Source organism: Agelaius phoeniceus, chromosome 3 (genome assembly GCF_051311805.1).
Source record: "Agelaius phoeniceus isolate bAgePho1 chromosome 3, bAgePho1.hap1, whole genome shotgun sequence".
Classification (NCBI taxonomy): Eukaryota; Metazoa; Chordata; class Aves; order Passeriformes; family Icteridae; genus Agelaius; species Agelaius phoeniceus.
The window spans coordinates 41,839,096-41,858,859 of record NC_135267.1 but is presented as its reverse complement, the minus strand read 5'-3'; the positions used below and the strand labels follow the sequence as shown (position 1 = coordinate 41,858,859).

Here is a 19,764-nt window from a genome sequence, read left to right as displayed (position 1 = left end):
AGACATAGCAGTATAACAGAATTAGTGGTTTTACACATCATGAGTAATAATGTAAAAGAAACTGCTGCCTTTGTGATTGAAAATTGTATTTTGATTTTTTTAGCAAGGAAATACGTGGGCAAGCATTTATAATGTATGGAGCTCTACCATTTTAATATACTATTTTGTAAAAACCTCTGTGGTGCTTTTTTTTGCTTGTAGAGTCGTAGTTTGGCAGTGGCATTTAATATTAAAAGTTTGAATCAGTAAACATATTTCCTAATAAGTATTGTTCTTGTATTGCTTGGACTTCTTTTGTTTTTTTCTAGTCCTAATTTATTCGAGCTATATATTTTAAGATATGTAGGAGAGCCTTTTTTGTTATTAAAAGTTTTTCTTTTTAGCTTTCTGTGTGGAGTGGGCATTTTTTGTGTCCTAGGCATGGATGAAGTGTCCTGGCTGGAGATCAGGGGAATGATGCATTGGTGTGGAAGCCAGTGGGGTTGGAGTAGGGGTTGCCCCACCTGAAGCAGTAGCTGCAGTAACATCAGGGCCCAGTTCAGGTGGAAACACTCCTCGCACCATCCCTGTAACTCTGGCGTCAGCTGCTTCCAGTGCCCAGCTACCCCTCAGTGAAGGTTCTTCATGCCACAGCTGGAATTTGTTCCAGCAGCAGGCTGGAGGGCAGCTGTGTCTGGCAAACCCTGCTGGCCCACAGGAGATGGGGTTCATATAAGTCATCCAGTAGGTCGTAGATTTGTTTTTCATTGAAACAGTTGCTGTGTGTTGTGTCAAATCCACATCTTTAAGAACAATATGTGTGAATTAATTTTTCAATGCTGTAATAATACAACCTAAAACTTACCATTCATTTTGTTAAAGCAGTTATACATTTAACTGCATAAAATAATTTTGAAATGTTCAGTTGGAACCATTTTTTAACTTGCATAAGCATATCATATTTCTCTGAGTGCCTGTTTTTTATCAGAACATGATAAAATAATTAGTTTTGAATTTATGCAAAGCAATTGGTTCAGTTTGAAAAAGCATTCTCTCCTGGTAGGCTTTATGAGAAGTAATATGCATTTAGTACTGAGTCTTAGTTGTTGCACTTAGAGATAAGAATGTTTTATTCAGGTGCAATAGAAATAGAATTAATTGTAGTTTAAAATGTAACTCTCCTTTTGCATATGGTAACCAAGAAGAAAAACAAAATCCAGTTTTAAGTCTTTTGCCCTCAAATGTTTGACACAGCTTCCCAAGTTTCTTTTAAAAACTTTTGTTTGGATTTGAAGGTAGGAATTGCTTTCTCCCCCAGGATTCTGGTAGCATGGCGCAGTTTAGGCCCACAAGGAACTTCCTGCACCTTCCCAAGTATGTAGGGACTGTACATAAAAATGTAGTAAGTATTGGAGCAAATGTAAATAAGCAAAATTTGCTGACCTTATAAGCAGGAATGCCTGTTGTGTCTTCATCTTCTTCTTCACCTGTTCTTTTCTCATTCTTTGATTTCTTCTGGCATTTCGTTTCTGGCTTTCCCTTTTACTATTTCCTTCCTCTTATATTGACCTACATAGCAAAATAGAAAACCTTTTATCTGATGTCCTGCTTCATGCTGTATCACACTCTTTATTACTTGTGCAGAAGCTATAAAGCAGTTTCGTAAATCTAAAGTTTGACAATATTTTATTTGTCCATTTGGATACACTTCCTGAGAATGAAAATGATGAGTTTTTCCTCACTAGTGGAAGTTGCAGAAGTAATGGTTCTGATTTTCACTAGCATTTCTCAAGGCTGATAGGTTGTGTAGGTAAAACTATTCCCAGATAAGTAAGTGCTGAATAACAGTTGCATCTCCCTTCTGCCATCTGCTTTCCATCCCTAGTGATCAGAGCCATGCCTTTATCAGAAGCTTTGCTTAGTTCAGTTAAGTCCATCCAAATACTTCTGGATTCCTCTTGCCAGGTGACTGTCATGAACCTCATATGTGTTTTCTGGTAACTTGAATGGGGGATGCAGAGGAGCTACTCTTAATTTTTGAAGTGCTTCACTGGTTCTGTGCATTATGAAGATTTGGTGAAGGGGAAGCTGCTCTTTGCTGTGCATTATCCATGTGGGAATAGCAGTTTTCACCTTACTGTCATCATCATCTTACTGTTGTGCCATTTTTTGACTGATTTGCTCTCCTTCTTCAGTAGCAATATAAACCAGCAGAAATCAAGGACAGATCAGGGGACTTCTCCATTTCAATTTTTTGAATTCTGTGTACCAGTGTTCTTTGGGATTTAATTAAGATGAAGGTTACTGTTTTGTTCGAGGTGTTTCTGGTTTTTCTGGGTTTGGGTTTTTTTGGGGGGAGGGGTGTTTGTTTGTTGTTTTTGTTGTTGTTTTGGGGAGTTTTGTTTTTGAAAACTATAGAGTTAGATGTACCAAAGAAATGGGTTTTCTAAAATCTGTATTTATACAAACAGTGGAAGGAGTTTAGCTAGGATTATGTTCTGTGTCTACTACACAGACTGCATAGGTTAAAATACTAAAAATAGAAATTTTTTGTGCATTCAAAGAAAAAATGGAAAGAAAACTAATGGAAGCAAATATAGTAGATAAATATCTTGTAATGTCTGATGTTCAAAGAATCACTGAATGGTTTGGGTTGGAAGGGACCTTAAAGATCATCCAGTTCCAACCCCCCCACCCTGCCATGGGCAGGAACACATTCCTCTATATCAGGTTGCTCAAAGCCCCATCCAGCCTGGCCTTGAACACTTCCAAGGATAAGGCATCCACAGCTTCCCTGGGGAGCTGATGCCAGCAGTGTCTCCCCATCCTCATGGTAAAAAATTTCTTCCAAATACCTGCTGTAAACCTGCCCTCTGCCAGTTTAAAGCCATTTACCCTTGCCCTATCCCTCCCTGCCTTGATCCAGCTTTCCCGTAACCCCTCTGGGTACTGGAAGGTGCACTAAGGTCTCCTCAGAGCCTTCTCTTGTCCAGGCTGAACAACCCCAGCTCTCCACCAAAACCCCAAGAACTTCTCCTTAGCATTGTGCTCCATGCCGTTTTTCAGGGCTATGTTGCAGGGTGGTAGAAGTGCTGCAGCCTTCTTTGAAGTGTCTCCTTCAGAAGCTGCTCAGAGTAAGGCCACAAGAGCAGCCATTTCAAGCCCTTGCACACACACGGGCCCAGATAGCTCAGCAGAGGAGAGACAGGAAGGATCCTTGTATGATGTACTCCAGCGAGGGTTTATTGCATCTACAGCGCCAGAGGGAGCACGGACAAAGACAACAAGGTTAAGTAGGGGGGACAGAGGGGCAGTGCAAAGGGCAGTGGCTTACAGGGGAGACTGGGCTGGCCACTAGGGGTACCACAACCAGTGAGGAAACAGGGAAAAGAGAAACCAGGGGAAAGGAACTGGGATGGATCAGTGCTAAGCAAAAGTCCATGGGGGAGTCCTCTCTGTCCGGCCAGGTTGGGAAAACTCTATGGTAAGTCTCTCCAAGGCAATGCTCTGGGGGTTTTCCTGAGGGGGAAGGATTCAGAGGATTCCACAGGGATTGTCTTCTGTCAAGTAAGTCCCATGAGCCTGAGGCCTTAATTGTTAATTTCAAGTTAATAGAGAATGTGGAAAAACCTTATATCCACTTTCATACTAGAAGATACCTGATACTTTCTGAATGACTCTAAGTGATACTTAGAAGTGAGTTGAAAGAGTTGCTGTTGCGAGCAGTAAGACAAACAGACCAACTTGGTTGGAGTCACTAATGGATTGTGAAGAATCTTCAAATTAGTTAAAATGCTAAAGAATCTCTGTAGGAAAATAAGAAGTTGATGAATATACTTCATTAACTGCAAGAAATTAATTCCTGGGAAGACTACCGAAACATTATGTTGGTCTTCTGAAAGCCATCTGAAATAACTTCAGAAGAACTGAACATAAGGCAGACAATGTCTTTAGTAAAGATAATTACTTGTCTACTAGGACATCTAATTTTTACTGTGGTTAAAGACTGAGGAGTTACTTGTCAGTGTCCCTGATAAGGAGTTATTGAGGGATGAACTGTGGGAATTATCACTGAAGTGTCAATAGTTGGAAGGCAGTTCATGCCATAATAAGATGCTTTAACTTTTGGTCAGCTCTGAAGTGATCAAGTAGTTGGATTAGATTATTCCTTCCAGCTGAAATATTCTAAGTTAATTCACAGTAGCATTGTAGGCCTTTGATTGCTCAGAGAAAGATCAAGTGAGTTATCCTGGAGATCCATGGTAGTATTGAGGCTTAGTGTACCTAAATTTGGAATTACCAAGACTAATGAAAGAACTCCAGGTGGCACAAACATTTAAAAGAAGAAGAGGAAATTCAAGCACACCACAAGTGGATTCAACACTTGGTTGAAATGGAAAATTCTTATGCTAAGTGTCCACTTGACACATTCGTGTCCAAATTAACCAACCACTGGCTCAGAACTAACATCGTTGTCTTACAGAACATTTCAGCATAAGAGGCACAGAAACATGCCAGTTGTTATTATTCTCAGTCTGATGTGTTCATCTATATCTGCTTCAGTTGCACAATAAAAATTGAAGTGGTAGACAACGGTTACTAATGGTCAACACTTCAGAGACTTGAACTATTTTGCAGGCAGAGGGGAAGTCTCTAAACAATAATTTGCAGCATAGAAGAGAGCAGAGGCTAGAGGAGCATGCTTTGCATGAGAGGTAATAGCCAAAAACCTTTGGACACTCAGTTGAATAGTCATGCATGCAGAACTCCTCAGTACAAGATGTCAAAGCCAGCACAGTTAATTTGAGTTGGGACACCACCATTGGCATCTTCCATATTAAAACAATAGTGACCATCCAGTCACTGACAAGGTTAAGTATAAACTCCTTAACCTAGAGATAATCATCCCTGACTGTCATTAATCTTTCTTTAAAATACTGAATAGTGAAAAGAAATATAAAGGATAACAAACTAAGTATGAAAGCTATTTCACTTGAGGCTTTGACATTTTTTTTTTCCCTCAACATCAAAAAAGCATTTCAGTCTCTGGTAGCAGAGCATTTGAGGAAGACTGCTGTGTGCTGTGGCATCGTCCTTTTGTTCACATCCCCATGGGGCTGCAAATAGGTTAGTGATCTGTTTGTCATAAATTCACATAATTTCAGGAATGAAGAATTATTTAGGATAGAAAGGTTTAGTGATCATCAATCAGTATGTAATATTTGGATTTACAGAGAAGTTTTTTGTAAAGTCAGGATATATTTTCTAGGATGTCAGACTACTTGCAGGTGTTCTTCCACATGCTGAAGCAAGCAGCTACAGCAGTGTGATACTGCCCAGGCTACTTATCCTGTCTTTTCCTATTCAACTCCATCTACTTCCCTCCCTCATGGCAAAGGTAGTTAAACACTTCATTAGTTTAATCTGAATACTTTAGGTTGTGAATTTTAACATGACCTGGGTGTTTTTGTGTCTTGCTTTTGAAGAAGCAAGAGGTGATAGGCAAGACTGACAGAGAAAAGCTTTGGCTATTGCAGCCTTTTCCAAAAATCCAAAGGGTAGTGGTGCTATAAACAAAAGAACATAAATTGTGTCTTTACCCAAAGTTTCCATTGAACTGCAGTTGCTGCAACTCATTTGTGTTAGAATTGACAAACATCTCAAAGTTTTGTGAGTAGCTGCTGTAACAAAGAAAAACCCTTTCTTGGAGGGGAAGAGGAGAGAACAAAGGAAAGAGTCTTACTGAGTTCAAGAGCTTTTTGGTAATTCTGTGGTCTGGAGGAGAAGCTGTATATTTGTAAGTATCCATCCTGACTTCCATGGGGGTCTGTTAGAACTAATATAGCCATGAGAAAATGTATAGATGCTATTAAACCAGCAAAATGTGCAAATACTTAACAGGGTGAAATGGACAATTCCTAGCAAAAATTCTGCCTTGGTTTTTTTAATAAGATGATTTTGTTTGTTGTTCAAATAAGATAGACTAATATGTTTGTGCAATACAAATTGGGAAATCATTTTCCCATATGAGACCTCACAGTCATGTAGCCATTCCTTGAAACAATGAACATAATCTCTTCATTCAAATTGAAAACAACATAATCTATTTCCTGACCTTACAGTGGGAATTGCATTTCCTCAATCATTAGTTCTTCCTTTTATAAATTTTACTTAAAACTGTCCCTAGAAATCTAAATATGCTTGCAGTCCATTTTTTTTATTTCCAATCTTTTTTTGCAACTTTTACTTCAGCTTAAAAGTGTAGTTGTGAAATATAACAATTTTTAAGGGATTTCAAACAAATTTTCATCAACAGATTTTAAAGACTTTTTCAAGTGTTAATCACCTATACAACACACAAATACTTTGTTAGTTTTTCATTGTAATAGCTCAAGTTTTATCTTAGCTGATTGATGGGGGTGTTCTCCCTGTAGAGGTAACATCCCTCTGAAGCTGTTTGGAAGATCATTTATTTCTGTTTCTGCAAGCAACAAGTTCTCTGACAACTTTTTTTAAGTATTATCTTTCCATGCTTGGGTTTTCTCTGGTTTAATTTTGAGTTTGCCATTGTCATCAATTAGTTCCAGTAGCATTTAGCTCCACCAAACTAGAAACCCAGATTATGGTTGTTGAATGTATGATTTAAGCAGCTTCTTAAACTTGCAAATAGCTAAAACTTTCCAAGCCTCACAAACTAGGAGAAGAAATCTTAGACTGGCAGGATTTTCCGTTGTGCCTAGAGGAGAGCTGAGGGGGAGGAAATTTGATTCCTGTTTTGGAAAATCTGTTCCCTGTTAAAAAATCTTGTTCAATAAGTTCCTGGAGAAATTTTTCTGTCACAGTAGTGTTGTATGAGATGGGGCAAATACTGTGAGTTTTTTGAGTGAATTGTAAGGTTGGGCTTTTTTTTCTGTTAAAAAAATTAAATGTCTTGCAACTTGATTAGTGAGCTATCACCTTATTGCCTGCCTGCTTGTGACTGTCAGTTTGGATAGCAGACATGGCTGGAAAGAGGAAATATGTCTGTCTTTCCCCTTTTTGATTTGAAGTAGCTGAAAAAGAGTATTTTGTGATGTATTGCATGTGGTTTCATGTACTTGGACCGAAAGAAAAGCACTGAGAAATTTTTGGTGATATGCTTTAAAGCACTTCCCTAGATAGAGAGAGGAAAATTACAGCGCTGAATTTTGCAGATACTTGGGTTGTATTTTTAGTATTTTCCAGCATGTAGTGCATGGAATAGGCAGCTTAATGTGAACTGTCATCAGGGCAGGGAAAAGGAGAGTTATTGCAGTCACCTGACTGTGCAAGCACGTTTGTTCTGTGTGACTTCTGTTCTTTAGAGACTTTTTCTTAATCACTCCTTCCAGTCACATGTGCTGTTTCTGTGTGTCTGCACAGTTTCTGACCTTTTCAGCAGCATTTCAAACTGCAGGTGATGGTTTCAGCCAGTGAGGAACTTGACCAGTTTCCCCCCACTGCATATTGTCTCATGTGGTGTCAGGTGGTGAGCTGCTACCTCCTGCACATGGACTTTGTGTTAGTTGTGTCTTTATTAAATATCTTCACCAATGTCCTTGTGCTGTCCAACTTACTCCTTTATAGTTCCACCTGCCTTGATGTCTCCAAATACCTGGCAAGCATTGTAGAATGTCTTCATGTGAATGACTGCCTTATCTCACTTTACCAATTTGGTTTCTTGTTGTATCAGTCTTTGTACTATGTCTTAAAGTTCTTTGAAGCAGAGTCCTTCATACTTTAGTGCTTATTCAGTAATTAGCATAGGGAGAGCCTGGTTTGATATTACAGGAAACAAATGGCATGTGGTCAACTGTGCATTATCTTATTTACATATATATAGATAAACTTTGGTGTGTGCTTGTGCAGCAGTGGCTCTGCACAGAGTCCATTCAGGTCTGTGAGGAGTTATTGGCAGTAGCATAAACCTGAACAGTAGTGCTGCTTCCAGAGGGGGTGTGGGCTGGAAGTGGCCTTGGAGCACTGCAGTGGGAGCCAGAGACCTGAGCTGGTGGTGTATGGAGCCAGCTGGAGGTTTTTTGCATTCATTCCCATGTGCTCCAGGTTCTAGATGAGATTGTGAGTGAGGCCTTGTTCTAAACACGGTTATTGTGTAGTTGTGGAATTTTGTCCTAAAGTTAAAACTTGTTTTAGGCATTCTAGGAGAGTTTTGTGTGACATCCAGGTGGTGGGAGCCAGAAAACCTAGCTAAAAAAGGCTGCATATAGGCCTTCAAGCCAAACTTGGCTAAAAAAGGCTGTGAAGCCTTTTGCATTTGCAGCAAATTTCTTGATAAGTTCTTATTAATTTCTTTGCATTATTCATGGTGTCAAGAAAATAAAAATGTGAGTTAGTGTTAGTTCTTTTGCTTAATCTAAGTTCTTATCTGTGGGTTTAGGATGCTGTTTGCCTTTTTTTAAATGTGATTTAAAATTGGTGGTTTTGAAAATAGGATACTGCTGTATTGCACAGAGGAGCTGCATTTAGCTTTCTGAGCTACCTTGACTTGGTACCATGACATTAAAGTCAGGGTGAAGAAGGCCCTTGTGTGTCTTTGTGAAGAGTTATGTGAAAGCTTTTTTCTCTTCAGTGTAAAGATGAGGAGAAAAGCAAAGTGGATAAATAGTGAAGGGAAGCCTGTAGCTGGGTAAATGATTTCAGGGAATACTTTATTTTGTGTGAAGATGAATAACCTGGAATTTAGACATCTCACCAGAGATTTTGCTCATGAAATCACTGTCTGATATTTTTTTAGATGATAATTCAAATGTGGGTTGTTTCTATTCACAATTTCTGCTTTTGCCTGCCGTACATACTGTGTCTGTTCATGTACTGATAGCGGCTTTTACATGTAACTGCTCTGGAATTTTTGGCTTCTTAAATGAAAAAGTTGAAGTATTTGGCTTTAAATCCATTGAAGCACAGATGTATCAATAGCAATCTTTGAACTAATTTTTGTTAAAAACCTTTTGTTGCTTCAATTTCAATTCTAAATAGCCTGCTTAATTTTATTTTTTACTTTTGTTTACTGTCATTGGTATAAAGTCTTTGATGTTATTTTAGACTGTTTTTTACTTCCTTTGGAGGACTATGCTAGCCAGCACTTAATGAGATATTAATGTCCAAAGCTAGGCTGCAACTCTTAGTGAATTAGAAGTGATGCTTACTGAGTTAAAAGTAGTTGTGTTTTTTTAGAGTTAGCTGGTTTTTCCAGCTTTTAGGCAATTGTAGAAATCTACAGGTAGTTTAAATGCATGTTGTCCAAAGACAACATCCTTAGAAAACAGCTGAAATCATTGATAACAGCAATTTCTTTAAATGTCTGTTCACCTGCTGTAGACAGATAAGTAAAAGACACATGTGCTTCCCTGTAGCAAGGGAGGAACTAAAAAAATACACTGAAGGAAGTTAGTTTTACTATTCCCTGGCTCTCCTTGAAGTTATGCAGAGTTTAAAAGCGCAAAAAAATTCAAGGTGGATTTTGAAGCGGACTGACATATACTTGAAACCTTGGGCTTTTTCACTGTTGTTTTATGCTGGGATACAGAGAAGTTGTGTGTCATGTCAGCACCTTTCTTTGCAAAAGCTAGTTATTTGTAGTGGAATGAGGAGTCTAAAAATTCCAGGCTCTATGTTTGTTTGGGTGGGTTTTTTTGTACTATCAGCTGTTCAATTAATTGTATAAGAACTAAGTAGTTTCATCTCTGGTTGTAGCACCCACTTTGAGAAGATCAGACTGTGTTGGTATCACCTAGTTTCTTCTTGCCTGCTCAGGAGGGGAAAAAAAAAAGCAAAACCGAAAGGCCAACATTTAGTTCAAAGGGTACTGGATCATGAGGGAGAAGAATTCATAATGCTGGAAACTTCTGAGCAGAATTTACTGGGAGAACTTCAGTTTTTCCATGTAGTGTTACTGAAAACGAAATCCTTGAGAAGTTAATATTTTGTGTGGCAAATGAATCTTCCATATTCTGGAGGAAACAAAATGAAAGTAAATGCTCTGAAGAAGGGGATTGTTACTTATCAGTTGCTGGGGGTGGGAGGAATGTTTGTGATATCAGCTCTACAATAACACAAAATAAAACTGTTTCCTGCAAATTCTGTTAGAGTGACTTCTGGAATTTCCTCAGCCCCTCTTTTAATAGGTGCAGTGTCCATGTGTATGTACATACATATGAAATAATTTTCTTCATATAGATGATACTATGTATAAATGAGTTATGTTCCATGGAATTCCTTAGGATCACATTAAGATGGTGTTAAAACCCCATAATTTGTCAAACAGAAATTTAGTCTAGGTTTTTGTTTGGTTTTTTGTTTTTTGGTTTTTGGTTTTTTGTTTTGGTTTTTTGGTTTTTTTTTACTTTTCAGACATTTGTGTAGGAGAGATGCTCTGTTTCAGATTTCTTGGTAATAAACAGAAAAGTGAAGATAATTGAGATTTCTAAAGAAAACACATCAGCAGAAAGAATATTGATTAAAATGTAGAAAATTCATTTATGGAAATTTTACTTGATTCGAGGCCTGTGGATTCCAGTGTTCCAATTCTTGTTAACACATTTAAGACAATCTTGTTGACTCTATTAGAATGGAAAGCTATGTTTCATTAATCATTACAAAATACAGCAAGATGAATTGTCCCTAGTTCCTGCTTGTGTGTAGATATCTCTAGAGATTATACAGTTTTCATCTTCAGAAAAGGCAGTTTTACACCTTTTTTTTATAGTATATTGCCTTGAAAGCACTTAAATTTTATTTAAAGTTTTTAGTTTACTAAATAAAGCTTTTGAATGAGAGCAAATGATGAAGCAATGAAAGCTGACGTCTCAAAACAGCAGCACATCAAATTAATGTCACGCTTCTGTATAGAAGTAGCTGGATTGTTATTACTCACTGACAGAGCCTTTCTGTGTAGAACAGGATAATAATGGTTAGAAATTTGGCTCTTAAATTCCTCTAAACTTCTGTTACACCACTTGTAGCACTTGCTACTGCTACCAGAAAGGGGATGCTGACTAACCAGCTTAACAAGAAGTGTAGATATTTAAAATTAGGAAAAAAAGAGTTTAGTCATATGCATTTAAGTAATCAGAACCAATTAAATTAAGCATGTTTAGACAGAAACTGCAACTCATATTTCATTTCACAGCTTTGTTTTCAAATTTCTGAATATATTTAGTGTCTTCCTTTTTTGCTTCTGGTATATTTATGAAGGATCATAAGAGTGAGAGTTGCAGAATAATGTGTGTGGCAAAGGAAAGTGGAGAGTCTCACCAAACTACATGGGATTTGTACCTAAACTATTTCATATTGATAATTAAACCTGTATGGAAAAAATTCTTGTATGAAAATTAGTTCTTCAGTTTGATTTCTGAGCAGTAAAGGACCAGTCAGCCACTTTTTTTAAGAATTACATTTTCATGTATCTCATTTAAATTATCTAAAAGGTGTATGGGAAATATTATTTTAATCACTTGTTCTAATTAAATTTTTTAAAATAATTTTCTGTTTACAGAAGCTCTCACTGGACAAGTTTTTATGGGCTTTTTCTTCCATTTTGTAAAATTATGTTACATTTTAATCACATTTCTAGATTTTTATTTTGCAAACTTCTATTACCCTCCCTGCTGTGCTGTACATTTCTTAGAAACTCTTTTGAATGGATAACTACTTACACAATTAAAAAAGTGAGAAACCTGCTAAGGTTATTTAGTCTAAACTATATGCCCTGTTTATGTAGGAATATATCACTTCAGCTTTTTAAATGGTGCAAACAGTGTGACTGTTACCAATGGTTATGAAATCTGGTTTCAGTACAAACACATTAATTTATGTGAGCCTGGTAGCTCTGCCAGTATTTGGCTGTACAGATTAAAATCCTGAGCTTGAGGACATTTGACAGTAGTTTAGGAAAACTTGTACAAACAGTTCTGCCAGTCTTAGGGCAAAGCTTGAACTGGTTGGGTGGGAAGGAGAATCATGACAGCCCGTGCAAAGAAGAGGCAAATTTCTTATGTGATGGAAGAGTTCATTTTTAGGGGGAGCAAGTGCAACTTCTTAGAATCCTTAGCTGGCTTTGAATGAACCATCCTGTAGTTCTGAAACAGGGGGCAAGATGTCCATCATTTTCCTCTGCTTTTCTTTGTGGACAGTGATGATATAAGAATAATAATTTCTCTGTATCATCTGTTGGCAGAAGACTGTGCTAAGTAAAGACTATTTACTAAGTAAATCAGTATTTTCCAAACTTGATGGTGACTTGTGACAAAGTATACTATCCAGCATACTTTGACATTTCTATAATAACATATATGAATTTTTATACATGCTGCTGATAAAAAACTACAGAATTCATTTCTCCTCTGTGCAGGCTTTGAGGTTATTGATATTCCTGTTGAAAACAAGCAAGAAAAGAATATGAGTTGGCTTTTTCAGCAGGCTGGACTCTGCTTTGGCTGAGGGTATTTCCCTGCCCCTTCAATGTGCTGCAGAAACTCCACCTCAAAATCTGCTCTTTTCTGTCATTGACAGCGTTCTCAGTGCTGCTAGGATTGCTTCTCAAGCTACAATACAAAGCTCAAAGGAAATAAAGCACAAGAGCCTTAAGATCCAGAGTGATTGCTGAGCCAAGCCAACTAAACTGAGAAATTTGATCTTGTTAGAATATTTGGATGTACTAGGAGTCATAGAGTGCAGTAGTACAGTACTGCTCAGTATGAGAATGAGTTAAGAAGCCAAAAATACTGCAGTTGAAGAATTATTCACTTCCCTGCAAAAGTTTTGGTTGGTTTTAAAGCACTCTATTTTAACACAGTGAAAATTGTTAAGTGCTCACTGGAGGAAGATGCACTTTTGAGATTGTAGCCATATAAATATATGTTAGAACTTAAAATTGGTTGCCTAAGTGCCTTATACCTTCTTTATTTGGACAGCTTAAGGAGCCTGGATGTTTTGGAGTATTTTGTGAAATTTTCAGTTGTGCTACTCTTCCGTGTGGCCCTTAGAAAACCTTGCCTCTTATCAAAACACAGCACCTGTTGACTTTGAATTACTTGGGAGCAGCAACTTTCATTAACCAGTTTGGTAGTAAGTGAACCTCTGGTTCTCTGATGCTTCCAGGAGGTATGAGAAGATGCATCTACTCAAAAGCAGCTTTAATCAAACAAATGTCTTGTTTTCTTTTAGTGTTACAGAAAATTGTTGGTGCTTAGGGTACAAAACAGTTCTGTTGTGCTTCTCGTAGTTTTCTGTTCAGCTACTCAACAGCTTTTGTTGTCTGTGTGCACTGTGGGTTGGCCTCTTAATCAGTAAGGATGTTTTACGTAATTTTGGCAAAAATATGATAGAGTAGAAGTCTCATAGGTTTGGTGATGTGCACTTTAGGCTGCTAGTATAGTTATTCTTTCTTGTCCTTTGTTATGAATCTGTTCTAGATTTCCGTCTAATATTTGTATCAAAAATAATATTTTTATTTCGTAATTTCAAGTTGGCCACCTATCTGAAAGGTTTTTGTTGAGCTGTCTTTTTGGGAGCTTTTTAAATGTCATGTGTCTGACATGGCTTTACAATACAGTGTTCAGCTTCATGGAGGATTGGCAGAATTGCTATGTATTGGGTGTTCAAAGTAGTTTAAGTTGATCTTAATGTTAAGTCTCTGCCATAAGCATATATATTGCATAAGATAAATACTATGGAAGAACCACCCCTGTAGAAAGCTGGAAAGGTATTTTGCATTGAAGACATTCAGTAAAACTAAGAAAAAAGCGGAAGCATTTGCAGTGTAAACAGCAGCTTCCCTTTCTTTCCAGTCCCAGTGCTGTAATAGCAAGCGTTCTGTGTTGACTTTCTGGCCTAGGACACAACTTCAACTGCAAAATATGTCTTCTTTGTCACAGTGCTAAGGGTATTCACCTGAGAGGGGAGGGATGGCATTTGGCATTTCTTAATGCAGAAAAAGTGGGTTTCCTACTTTCTGGTCATCTGGTTTAACCACTTTTGATGTATAAAATAAAGTCATATTTTTCTCTTTGATACTGTATTTTTTGTTATTATTTTCCACAGGCTTTTTTTCAAAGAAGGGGCTGTTCTTTGCTTTTGCAAGAAAATGGTTACAAGCTTATTTCTGGCAAGATTCAGGGTTATTTGAGAGAGTGGTTGTCTGGATGCCTGGATTTCAGAAATGGATATTACTGTAAGCAGTGTTTCTTGTGGTAGTCCTACATGATTTCCAGTCAAGAGTCTGCCTCCTTAAGTCTGCCCTGAGTTATGGAGGGCAGAGTTTCACATTTCTCGTTGAGTTACCATGAAGGCAGCACTGAGTGGATGCTCCTGTCCCACCTCACTCCACACCAGCTTCTCCTTGTTGCTCTTGTCAAATCTAGTGTCCTCTTCTCTGTGATGCTTTAGTGTAGTGGTCTCTTCTCTGGGTGATCTGGTGAAATTCTCATGCATGGAAAAGGAGTGAAAAAACCTTCTGAATCAAACAGTTACCTTGATGGTTACCAAGTTAATTTAGGGGGAGTGCTAAAAACTGTTGGGTGAAGGGTGGCAGGACTGTCCTCTACAGAGTCTTAACAGAGTAAAGGAACAGGTTTTGTGTTGGCCTCTAGATTTATTAAAAAATAGTTTAAATTTCAAGGAGAGAGAGGAAGTATAAACTTTAGAAAGAGTCTACTATGACATAATTTTGTTTTTAAACAGAAATTTTGTGTTAAAAATCTCCTTGCTAATGCTGCAATGAAAAATGGACTGAAATGTGCTGGTATGTTGTATCTAGAGCCTGTAGAAGAAGATGAGAATTTTCTGTTGATGTGTTAAGGGGGAAGAAATCATGAGTGCTTATGCCATTCTACCTACTTAGCAGCAGCATGTGAGGAACTCTTTACCTAAAGACAGCTCAGTGTGTAATATCTGTGCGTAATTTGGGGGCCCTGTGGAATGATCTGCTGTGTGCTGGAAGTTTGAAGCCATTATCCAACCCTCTGCCATGGGCAGGGACACCTTCTGTTAGACCAGGTTACTGAAATCCCTGTTCATCCTGGCCTTGAGCATTTCCAGGGATGAGGCATTGATGTAATCAAACAAAACCAGAAAAAAAACCTTGTAAATGTTGAGCAGTATGTTCCACAGGCCTCTTTTGGACTTACGAATTATTCTGTATAACAGGGTATGAATAAAAATAGAAAAAGGGGGTGGGTTAGTGTTGTGAATTTGTGTTTTAAAAAGTATTAAAATGTTTATTTCTGGAACCTATGAGTTAAGTTAATGCTTGTATTGAGTTAGAGAAAATAAAACTCCTTGGTAATACAGGTGATCCCAACCAAAGTTTCTCCCTTGGGGAAAGGGCATGTCTTTATACATAGGAGATCCAGCTGGGTGTCATTCTGGATGTTTTCTTCTGGTGTTGTAATGATAGGGCTGGGTTAGTGTTGAAGAAAGGCATGGAGATACTGGTGCTGCCTGTGCTTTCTCCAGTTTGTAAACGATCTGTGACACAGAAATTTGTGATATGGGACAGGCTCTTGTGGGCTGTTGTTTTTGGTGGAAAAAAGGACTGTATTTATTTTCTTGCTACTCATAAGCAAAAGATAACGCTAACTTAAATTTTAATTTTTTAAGAAAGAGGCCGGTGAGCAAAATTATTGCTCGTTGTGCTAAAATGTATTTACAGTTTCATAAAACTTCAGTTTCTTATAATGGTCTTGGGACAGCTTAGAGGAAAAAAGGAGTTAGCTGTGCTCTTACCCCGATTCTTGGATTGTCTTTTCTCAGAGACAGGGAAGGAGGGGTGGTCGTGGTTTTTGACTTCACTGAATTGTGAAAAATAAGCATTTATTATTAGGTCTTGTAACACCAGAAGAACACAAACAAATAAAACCACCACCACTGAAAGTTAAAACCAACAAAAAAACTCAAACAACAAACCCCAAACAATCCACCCAAAAACCACCACAACCAAAAAAATGATGCCTCTTTCAAGCTTGGTTGTTTGTTATCTAACAGTGATTTGGGTAGTGTTTATGGTAAATAGAATTTGGGAAGCTTTACCTGCATATTTGTTTAGAGATCATTAGATCAAAACTACATATTGAGACAGAAGTACCTAAATTAATATTGGTTTGTAATTGAAACCAAAGTGCATGACCTCAGCATGAACAGTGGCCTAGCTAGGTAAGATAATCAGCTCTCTCAGCAATCTAGAAGAAATTATGTTTTCAGAAACTGTAATATTCAAATTCAGAAGGTTTGAGTTTCTGATTTTTCTTTTTAAGTAATTGCTCTTCTACTGTTATATTTTCTGTGTGCATGCACAAATATTTGATTATCCCTTGGAGCGAATAAAAGTTTTGCATAAAATATGAATCTGTTTTTTAAAATTTGAAGAAAAATTTTAGCTTTTTTAAGGCTATGTTAAAGTCTGCTTTTAGTTTTTAAAAAACTAAAATCAACCTAATTAAATGTCAGCATTACTGGAATAAAGCCAGTGTGCTGATGTGCCTACCCCATAATTCAGTCTGAAACTAAATTTGCTCTTCAGTATCTCAGTGAAATTGTTGGAAAGTGATTTCAGACTCCATCTTAACTAAAATATTGTTCTTCTTGAGGGAATATTTGAGCTGTGAAATTTCTTTGTTAAAAGCACAGAGACAGTCTCAGAAGTTAATGGCTTAGAATGATTGAGGCAATAACAATAGTTTGGGAGTAAATTTTTGAGAATGGAGTATCTATTGGCCACTTTTCCAATCCTAAGAAAGAGTTGTTTGTGCCAGAATGTTGAACGCACCAGATTGTTTCTTTGCCTAGTATTTGAGCATCTATTGAAAAGTGTTAGTTATGTGTTATCAGCTGTGTGGAATAACATCAGTTTGGTTTATTGGCTGGTGTAAACAGATGGATTTACTGGTGAAAGTAACTCCTCAAGAGAGTGGTGTAGGGAGGGAAATTAATTTTACTTTGAACTTGAATAACTTTGCCTACTGGATGTCACTATTGGGGGAGAAGAGAAGGGAAAGAAACAACTCTGAATTTCCTTACCTTATTTTATTTGTTTTTCTAAACTTATCCTGGCTTTGAAAATTCCTTATGAAAACCATTTTCTCAGAAAAGAATGAGCCCAGTGCACTGTGTCTGTGCCATGGAAAAAGGAGGTGGTTTGTTGCAGCAGCAACTCTTACTTTAGTAAATATCCTTTCATATTTACAACAATTAAAAAAAAAAAAAAAACCAAACCAAACACCAAGCTGTGGAGAAAGAAAATGTGATTTCCTGGAAGAAGACATGAGGAATTGTGATAATGCATTCAGTTATTAGATTTTAAAGCCATGCATTGCTAGTAGGTTTTGTGACCTGCCTGGTGAGCTTTTCTGTTTGCTGCCAGGTGTACTCAGTAACAGTGTGCAACAGTTCCTCTCCTTTCTAAAGGATTTTATATGGCCAAATCTTTAATTTCACCACTTTCTTTGACATTCATTGCAAAGGTGCTGTTGGCTACCGTTCCTATAGTGAGCAATATCTGTACAGATATGTGGAGATGAAATTGTTTAAGTCTCTTGGAATTTCTTGCATGTTATTATATTAGCAGGGTGCATTAAATTGGTCACTAACTGTATCTGGTAATGAAATCCAGACTCATGTTCAGACTGAATGGGGAATCACATTTTTTGTGTGCTATCAATATTCAGAAATCTTCAGGAGTACTGAAAACTCTAACTTTTGTAAAGATATTTGACTAATGGATTTTTCTTTTGGTTTTCCCTCTGCAGGTTCGATCTGTGGATGAGATGAATCATGAGTTTCAAGCTCTTGCCCTAGAATCTCGGGGAATGGGAGAGGTAATTACTGAGGGCTGAAAATCCAGTTGGTGGTTTGGAAACATTGGTACAGTTTAAGAAGTCTAAATAATACAACATGAAGCAAAGGAGCTTCTCTTAAGAACAAGTTAATTGTTTCTGTCTTAGGTGAAGGGAAACTAATTACGTTAAAAGAATGTTGGGATTGTTATTGACTGGTTCTGCTGTTCTCTGTCGTTCTTGTTAGATGAGTGGTAGTTCTAGGGAACTGAAAGGGTAAGTTTTTGTAAGAGTGTACAATTCTGTGAAAGAGGGCATGTTTTTCACTGTATCTAAGCTAGTGGAACTTGCTACTCCTGAGAAGCCAGGGAAACTGGGATTTGGAAAAAAGGTTTGGCTCCAGAAAATGAACTGGCATACCCAGCAGAAATGTGTGGTAATTTACTATTTTTTCACTGGTAATTACTCCTTAAAAGATTTTAACTAGGCTGAAGAGTGCTGTTATGTAATTTAGCTAGAGGGAAGAAGGACTATTTCTTTTGACTGATTTGATTTGTTTGGGTTCTTTTAAGTCAGTGTACTTTAAGGTTGGGGGAAGGAATTTAAGAACATGCAGGATGACTTGGCTCCTTCAAAAGCAGTTCCCTGAACTGTTTAGAAGGTAATTGACTAGTATTAGAGTTATTTGCCCTGACAGGAATCTGGTAAAGAAATTCATGTTGAACTAAGATTTCAAATGTGGATCCTTTTGTCTTGCTGGGTATTTACCTAATTCAATTAATGGTTGAACCAGTGACAATATTGCAGCCTAACTTTCTTAAAATGATGGTAGGAGTCTTTATGGAAACCATAACTACTGATAAAAAATAAGTGCTGTGCTCTAGTTGCTAAGTGTTTCTGAGCTGAGACATGGTCATCCCTACTTGATTTTTTTATTTTAATGAAGCATTCAAGCAATCACTTGGCTTTTCAGCAATTTTTGCTTCATCCAGGGTTGTCTTTGTACCATCTCCCATTTGAAAAAAATAATAGATGGAGCCCTGTTCTTTAGAAACCTGAGTAGCCACACTGCTCCCCTCCCAGTTCTTAAGACTCCTTTTGAAAAGTAAAAGTGTTAGTGAAGTATCTGTGATAGTACCAGCAGTGTGATAGAGTGGATGAGTAAAATTCATGGTGGTGTTTGGTCTTTTGACACCCACAAAGTACTGTAAAAAGATTGAAAGCTGTAAAAAGTGAAAGTTAAGGATGGCACAAATGCCTGGGAATTAAATTACAGTATATATGACTGTTCATACCAATCTTTATTTTAGGTTATCTCAGATGGAGGGATGTATTTCTGCATGATTAGGATTCTGTTGGTTTGTTCTCATGGCATTCAGTGGATCTATAAAGATGTTTAAAAAAGCCACACACAAATGTCAGAGTTTTGGTACAGTACTGCAGCATCAGAAATTGATACTAAATTGTGACCCTGCACTCACCAGGTTATTTTGTCTTTTGTTTCAATGGTGTCTTCCAGGTATTTTGAGGTAATACAGGTTAACATAGCTAGGTTGACTTACTCAGTAACTTTCTTGATGCATTGCACAACAGTAAAGTAGCTCTGGGATACATTCCATGGCTGTTTTAATCTTCCTTTTGATTATAGCCTTCTAGAATATTAAAGGAAACGTCCTTATAAAGTAAGCTAGAATTGGTGGAGGCTCCTACATGCTATCCTCCATATGTTTTGAAAGGTGTGAAAGAGAGGTCATGTCAAGTGAACCGTTTCTAGCTATTGGGAAATTATGTTCCTTGTTTTCTCTGTCTGCCAGGATTTTTCTCTGAACTGAATTTTTTTTTTTTCCTAATCCTTACTGATATTTTTCTTCACAACTGGGTATCAATACCTGGCTGTTAAATCTGTTGCAGACATCTTTCTCTAAATGTGTTTCACAATTTTAGCTTGGTTAAATTGTTACATTGGTTATTCACAGAT

General features: G+C 37.5%; 1 protein-coding gene across 10 annotated transcripts in view; it reads left to right on the top strand.

Moving 5' to 3' along the window:
• PUM2 (pumilio RNA binding family member 2) overlaps window positions 1-19,764 on the top strand; it is a 68,569-nt gene that overhangs the window by 4,886 nt on the left and 43,919 nt on the right. For all 10 annotated transcript variants that reach the window (XM_054630462.2, XM_077175118.1, XM_077175115.1 and 7 more), the window contains exon 2: window positions 17,760-17,828. In XM_054630462.2, coding sequence (XP_054486437.1) covers window positions 17,778-17,828 — 51 coding nt within the window. In that variant the 5' untranslated portion in view covers window positions 17,760-17,777. The remainder of the gene's footprint in view (window positions 1-17,759; window positions 17,829-19,764) is intronic.